At 56.2% G+C, this 7,273-nt stretch overlaps 1 protein-coding gene across 2 annotated transcripts; it reads left to right on the top strand.

The window, feature by feature from the left end:
- Positions 1-4: 4 nt before the first annotated feature.
- On the top strand, positions 5-7,046 carry RNF166 (ring finger protein 166). Of its 2 annotated transcripts, XR_001557838.2 has the most exons (7): positions 5-226; positions 1,523-1,679; positions 2,080-2,192; positions 2,546-2,660; positions 3,006-3,113; positions 4,004-4,408; positions 4,534-7,046. XR_001557838.2 is itself a non-coding variant. In XM_015874404.2 (6 exons), exons 1-6 carry the CDS (start codon positions 39-41, stop codon positions 4,067-4,069), a joined length of 747 nt encoding a protein of 248 aa, XP_015729890.1. In that variant the 5' UTR covers positions 5-38; the 3' UTR covers positions 4,070-7,044. The 2 variants fall into 2 exon arrangements, 1 of the variants encoding a protein (XP_015729890.1); XM_015874404.2 differs by having other exon boundaries at positions 4,004-7,044.
- The last annotated feature ends 227 nt before the right edge of the window (positions 7,047-7,273 follow it).

The following is a 7,273-nucleotide window of genomic DNA, read 5'->3' as shown; positions in this document are numbered from 1 at the left end:
CCGTCGCCCCCCCCTCATCCCTGACGCCGCCCGCCGCCATGTTCCGCAGCCTGCTGGTGGCGGCGCAGCGCCCTCAGGCCCCGGGGCCCGGCCCAGCTCGGCCGCCGCCTCCTTCATCCTCCTCCTCGTCCGGTGCCGGTACCGAAGCGTTGGAGGCGCAGTTCAGCTGCCCCATCTGCCTCGAGGTGTTCCATAGAGCCGTGGGCATCGCGGGATGCGGACACACGTGAGTGCGGGAGGGTGAGGGGGGCGGTGTGGGAGGTGGGAATGGGGGTGATGGGGAGGGAAGGGCTGCAGGTGGACACAGAGAAACAGAACCGGGACCCACAGAACCAGGGCCCATAGAACCACAACCAGGACCCATAAAATTAGGACCCATAGAATTAGGACCCATAGACCCAGAGCCAGGACCAGGGCCCCTAGATCCATGGCCCACAGAACCAGGACCCGAACCCAGGCCCCATAGAGCCAGGACCCACAGAACCAGAACCAGAACTCATAGATCCAGGACCAGGGCCCATAGACCCAAGACCCAAGACCCAAGACCCAAGACCCATACAACCCGGACCCATAGACCCAGGGCCCACAGAACCAGGACCCACAGCTCCAGAACCAGAACCCATAGACCCAGGACCAGAGCCCATAGTGCCAGGACCCACAGAACCAGGACCTGGACCCATAGACCCAGACCCAGGACCCATAGAACCAGAAGCAGGACCCACATCCCACTGTCTGGCCAGAACCGGGCTGTCAGCTCACCCCATACCCTGCCTTCTATCCTATACCACCCCGTGCTCTGCCTTACCTGCAATAGGGCCCCATTCACCAACCAACACTGGGTCCTTCATCCCATCCCACAGCACACCCGGTACCGACCCCCATCCCATCTCCTGACTCACACTTGGTTGGGTTGGATGGGACCTCACAGATGATCCATTTCCAAGCCCCTGCCGTGCCTGGGGTTGCCAACCCCTAAATGAGGAAGCAGGTGATGCTGATGGGGCACCCACAGCTCCTCCACACCAAGGCCCCATTCTGTGCCTCCAGCTGATACTGGGAGCCCCATATCCCACCCTGTGCCCACACTGAGTCCTGCTGCTCCTCCCCGAAGCTGAGTCGTCCCCAAAGCTGAGGTCTGTCCCTGTCTGCTCCAGTTGGAGTTTCAGGTTGGAAATCCTCCTTGTAACCCCATGGCAGTGCACTGGGTCCCCTTGTGTTGGTGCCCCCTCTGAGCCACCCTCATCTTGTCCCAATGCTGTGACACCTCTGGGTGTGTTTGGGGCTGAGGGGCTGCATTGGGGTTGGAAGGGAACTGGAGGACAAGACTCCCCCCCTATGGCACATGCACAGAGTGATGTTTGAAGGGCAAGCAGCTCTTGGGGATTGAGCTGTGCCTGCCTCCCCCTCACTATTTCCCACCCTGCCCCATGGAGACGCTGCTTTCTGGGTTTTAGGGCTGCCCAATGTGCCCAGCAGCCCCATGGGCCTGAGGTCTCACTTCTGCTTCTGTCTTTGCCCCCAGGTTCTGCGGTGAGTGCCTCCAGCCCTGCCTGCAGGTGCCATCCCCGCTGTGCCCGCTGTGCCGCGTCCCGTTCGACCCTAAGAAGGTGGAGAAGGCTTCCAGCGTGGAGAAACAGCTCTCATCCTACAAGGCTCCATGCAGGGGCTGCAGCAAGAAGGTAAAGCGTGGCCCAGCCCAGCCTGGGGCTGTCAGGTCTGGGGTCCTTCTGTACCAGCTGTGATTCATGGTGCAGCTCCACCTTTCTGCCTTGTGTGAACTGGAGGAATTGTCCTGTATCTGCCTGTCTGTCACCTTGAAACAAACCACGTCACGGTGCCAGAGCAGCTCAGGGCTGCGCCTGTCAGCAGTTCCTCTTTTGCAAAGGAAACCGGAGTCAGTGCTGCAATAATGCAACCAGCCTGACTTGATGTGGAACCACAGTTTGCTCTGCTGTTGGTTGGCCAAAGCGTGGTGAAAACTGCTTTCCTCTTCCACTGGTGACTCTGGTTCTTTGATGGGTGAATATATTCCTGTATCCTTTGCAGCCTATTTCTCCTATTTCTCCTCTCTTTCTCCAGGTGACCCTGGCAAAAATGCGCTCTCACGTCTCATCTTGTGCAAAGGTGCAGGAACAAATGGCCAACTGCCCCAAGTTCGTCCCAGTCGTCCCCACATCTCAGCCCATCCCCAGGTACTGTCATGTGTTCCATAGCAAAATGCAGATTGCAGGTTATCCATCTCCTCTAGAAGCTCTATAATCCAGACGTGTGTTTGACTTGCTTGTTATCCTGGGCAGTTCACAGTAAGGAACATTAGTGTGTTTATCCTGGTGGCATCTGCAGCCCCGGCACTGCCTTGTGTCTCAGTGTGAGAAGGAACTGAGCACATCAGGGTGGCTGAGCCCGCTGGGAACAGGCTGCTTTGGCTTTAGCATGGGCAGGTGGGACAAAGCAGAACAGGCAGCAATAGAGCTGGCTGGGTTTGTTTGGAAGCAGTTGGTCCAGGTATTTGGCAGAGCTCTGAGCTTGTTCTCATTCTCTTTAGCAATATTCCCAATCGCTCAACGTTTGTATGCCCATATTGCGGGGCCCGGAATCTGGACCAGCAGGAACTGGTAAAACACTGCATGGAAAACCACCGCAACGACCCCAACAAAGTGGTAAGCAGGGCTGGGGTGGTTCTGGGTGGGTGACAGCTGGAAATATGGATGGATTCATGGCATCATGGGCTGCCAGCACACAGAGCAACCCCTCTGGGCTTTGTTAGAGGCTCTATGGAGTGAGCTGCCTCTGTCTCATTGTGCTTGGGACTGAGCTGGGGCTGGATTTGCTCTCTCCATTGCTGTTGGTTTGGCACATCCCCTACAGTGCACACCCAACCCCACAGAGAGCTGAACCAGTGCTCCCTTCTCCTTTGTGCCATGGCTGCACCAGCTCCATGATGCCCCCCAGGGGGGCTGGGGGCAGCTCTGTGCCCAGATCTCACAGCTGCCCTGTTACTGCAGGTGTGCCCGGTCTGCTCAGCCATGCCCTGGGGGGACCCCAGCTACAAGAGTGCAAACTTCCTGCAGCACCTCCTGCACCGGCACAAGTTCTCCTACGACACCTTTGTGGTGAGTACGGCTGTGAGCCAGAACACAGTCATCCTCATTGTGTCCCACACGGGGTGTCTGGGTGACTATCGGTCCTGGTTCTGGTCCTATGGGTCCTGGTTCTGGTTCTATGGGTCCTTCTCTCCTGCCAGGATGAGCCTGTCCTGGTTTGCAGCACATTGAGGGCTGCAAGGGGACAGTTCCCCCCTTGGGCTCTGTGGGATGCATGCAGCCCACGTAGCCCCACTTGGGAGAGCTCCTGGGTGTTCACATTGGTCCTTGTTAGACACATACTAAAGCATAAGTCACCCCTAGAGCAGCAGATAGAAATGTTATCCCTCCCCATGAAGATGGTTTGTTTTTTTCCATGTGCTCCATTAAACTCTTCCCCTGAGGAGCTGTAATACAAAAGCCCTTTTCTTCAAGGCTTCACGTGGGGAAACACGAGGAGAAGGCGAGGAGCAGCCCAGCCCAGCATGGAAAGGCTGGTTGCAGCAGCACAGGGGGGGACGCCCTTTTGGGGGGCTGCAGACCCTCAGTGTGGGGTGTAGGAGTGTTACTTAGTAAGTGTTACCTTAGGATGAAGGTCCTATGGGTCCTGGTTCTGGTTCTATGGGTCCTGGTTCTATGGGTCCCAGAGGAGGGACCCATAGAGACCTATGGGTCTCTCTATCTGCAGAGGAATATCCCCAGCCCAAGAAGGGGGTTACTGACTTGGAGCACTGGAGAAGCACGTAGCCTTGCAAGAATGCTTTCCCTGCAGCCAGTTTCATCCTTGCATATGCTGCCAGGTCTGAAAGCAGGGCTGATGTCAGGGGGCTCAACCCAGGCAGGAGAGGGACTGCGACACAAAGAGAGGCCATCAGAGCCTCACACCACTGCCTTGCTGACCGTCCATTCTCTGTTTTTAGGACTATAACATCGATGAGGAGGCAGCACTGCAGGCTGCTCTGGCTCTGTCGCTGTCTGAGAACTGAGGGCTGAATGGAGCTTGGCTTGGGACTCCCCCTCACACCCCTTTTGCACACTCGACCTTCCTGCTGGGGAGGCACGGAACTGATGGACCCCTGAGAACCACCCTCACCTCTCTGGGCTGATCCCAGCACCATAAAGAAGGCGGAGATGCCTCAGCATCACGCTGGGCTGGTGAGTGAGAGGACAAAGCTGCTGCTGGGAGGAGAGAGGACCAAGGGGCCGTTCCTCAGTTGGGCATTTCATCCCCATCCACAGAGTGTGTACCCTGTATCCACATCTATTTATTACTAGATGCTTTTTTGGCACCGTTTGTCTTCACTCTCTTCGTTGCAATTTGATCGGTACGTATCAAACTACATCACGTTTTAGGCAGGAACGCCCTCGTTTCAAACCAGCCACGTCCCTTTTGGGGGTTGATTTTTTCTTTATTTTTTTTTCTCTTATTTATTTCTTTTGGAAAAAAAAGGAAGAAAACAGCACAGAGTGTTTGGTTTCATTTTGAAACCCCGCAGAGACGTCGCTCCGTCCCCCCCCAACGCTGCAGGTGGGAGCTGCCTCCTGTTCCTTGCTGCCAGGCAGCAGGTTGAATCCCATAGCAAGACTTGCCGGCCTGCTGTGCCCTCGTGGCTGCTTTGGGGTTGTGGACTGTCCCAATGCAACTCCCACCTCCCTCCTTTTGTACCAGCTCTTGTGATACTTCGTTCTGGTTTTTCTACACGAAGCGGCTCGACGGCCTTTTCCACGTTTTATAGAGCAGGAACAAGAAGCTGTTTAACTCTTCACACCGCAATATCCGTCACCGGGGACGAGAGTATTTTTATGGACCATTGTGAAGAAAGTCTATTTTTTAACAAAACGACAAAAAGAAACCAACCAAACGGATTTGAAATGGGGTGAGAGGGAAGAGCTGGACCCTGGGCCTGCAGCTGGGACTCTGCTGAGCCACGGGAGCATCTGGGCTCCCTCCTCTCTTCTGTCTGTCCTGTTCCGCTGTCAGCTTTTCTTGCAGGCAGTGGTGATGCCGTGTCAGTGCAGTGCTGTGCAGTGCTGCTTATGGGCCAGCCCCATAGCTCTGCTTCAAAGAGGACCTTTGGGAGGACAAGCAGCCCCTTTGTTGTATGGCTGTGATCCCTGCGTCTCCTTGGGTCCTTGCTGGGTGCAGCTTCTCTGGGTTATAATGCTGCTGAGTGGGCTTCCTCCCTCTGCCCACAGTTTGCTCTCTCAGCTGCTTGTCATTAACCATCGAGCAGCGTTGGCGTGCTGAGCCGGGAGCAAAGGGTGCAGCCCACCAGGCTGGGCTTACAAAAGCTCTGCTGGAAATTGCTCAAGTTTGGATTTTCCTCCAAACCCACAGCTCTGCTGCAACCCTTTGGCATGGCAGGGCAGAGCTGTGCTGGGAGGCTTTGTGCTTCTGCAGTGTTAATCCTTGCAGGCAGAGCTGGCTGCGTGGCACTGCTGGGTGTAACCCGGAGGGGCAGCTTGTGAAGCAAGGAGGCAGGAGGTGCTGGCAGCTGGTGCTCAGTGCAGAGCAGCTGGGTTGTGTGGGGGTGTCTGCAGAATGGCAGCCCTAATGCAGAGCAACTTGTCCCCTAATGCAGAGCAACTTGTCCCGGATACCAGGAGGCTGCTGGGTGTCTCTCAAGTGGGCACTTGGTGCTCTGAGTGAAGCTCCATTGCTCCCTGTGCTGGACAGGCAGTAATTAGCTGCAGGGCATGTGCTGTGTCCCCATGTCATGCAGTGCTGGGGCAGAAGGTGCAGCTCTTCATGCCCTGTGCCCCACTGTCCCCTTCCAGCCTGCCCTGTGCTCTCTGCTCTGCTGAGTGCAGGTAGAGAGGAAATCTACCTGGCTTCGGGCTGGCTGCCATCAGCCTGAGCATGGCCAGGCCCTGTGCAGCATAATTCCCTTCCCATGTAATGAGTTGCCAGTGGCTGGAGGAGAAGAAGTACGTACGTGTTGGTGCCCTGCCACCCTTTGGGGTCATGCCAACGAGGGAGCTGGCCCAGGTTTACACGTGGAGGCAGTGAGGTGACAGCCACATCCCAACAGGGCTTTGAGATGACTTTGGGTAGAGTGCTTTATAGGGCAGCAGCCCCCACTGTGTGCTGGAGGGGGTCTCATGGAGTCTCTCCAAGTTGGACCCCAGGCTTTGGCCCTGAGGGGCACCAGCCACGCTCTGTGCTGTGGGAAATGGGCACAGTCCTGTTTGGGGCCATCATCCTGCTGGGCAGTGTCCCTGCTCTGCCCTGGGGCTGTATTTATGCTGATGGGGCTGGGCTGCTGCCTGCATCCCCACTCAGAGAAGCTTCCTTTGGTGGTTTCCCTCCAGCTCTGCTCTAGCAATACTGTCTTTTGACTTTAAGTAATACCAAGTGTTTTGGGGGCCGGGGTGTCCACTGTGCTTCTGGCAGCCCCCCCTGGCAGGGGGAAAGGGCTGGGGCTGCTCTGCTCCCTCTGTGCAGCCAGTGGTAGAAGGAAGCACTTGGTGTCTTCCCATGTGTCCAGCCCAGGGGCTTTCCCTGCTCTCACTGGGATGGAGCGGGGACATCACAAAGGAACCTGGTTGGGTTTTTCCTATTCCTTCCTTGTCTGGGACACCCCCAGGATCCTGCTTAGAGGGCTCAGCCCCACTCAGCCCTCCATGGGAGCTCGGGGTATTGTAGGACAGCGCATTTAATGCCTCTGATTCCTTCCTTCTCCTCCTCCTTTGCACCCTGGCAGTGTTGGAGCAGGGGCAGCAGCTTTTGTAAAGCACTTTAAGGCAGCGAGGGCAGCTTTGCCTCTTTCCCCCTCACTATGGGGTTGGGACTCTGTGCTGTGCTGCCTGCTGTGCTCATCCCGACCTTTTAGACTTATTTAATGAGTCAGCCCCGTTTTATGAAAAAGGAGAAGAAGAAAAAGAAGAAGAAAAACACGACGATGTATTTGTAGCAAACCACGGTGGGGTTTTTTTTGCTCAATAAAGGCAGTTTCATCCATGGGCCGCCTCGGATTCACTCTGTGCCCCATGGGATGCTTAAGTGGGGAGTGGGACAGGACAGCAAAGGCAAAGGGCTGTTCAAAGGGCTCGTTCTTCCAGCCCTGGGGCCTGAATCATGAACTCATTAATGGAGGGGTTTGGGACATCACCAGACCCCATGGGAGCCCCGTGGCTGCCCTTGTTCAGTGCTGGCAGTGTGTCCTGGCACACACTGAACGTGCTGTCCC

The sequence above is a fragment of the Coturnix japonica genome, chromosome 11 (genome assembly GCF_001577835.2).
Source record: "Coturnix japonica isolate 7356 chromosome 11, Coturnix japonica 2.1, whole genome shotgun sequence".
NCBI lineage: Eukaryota > Metazoa > Chordata > Aves > Galliformes > Phasianidae > Coturnix > Coturnix japonica.
This window is presented reverse-complemented; position numbering and strand designations above follow the sequence as displayed.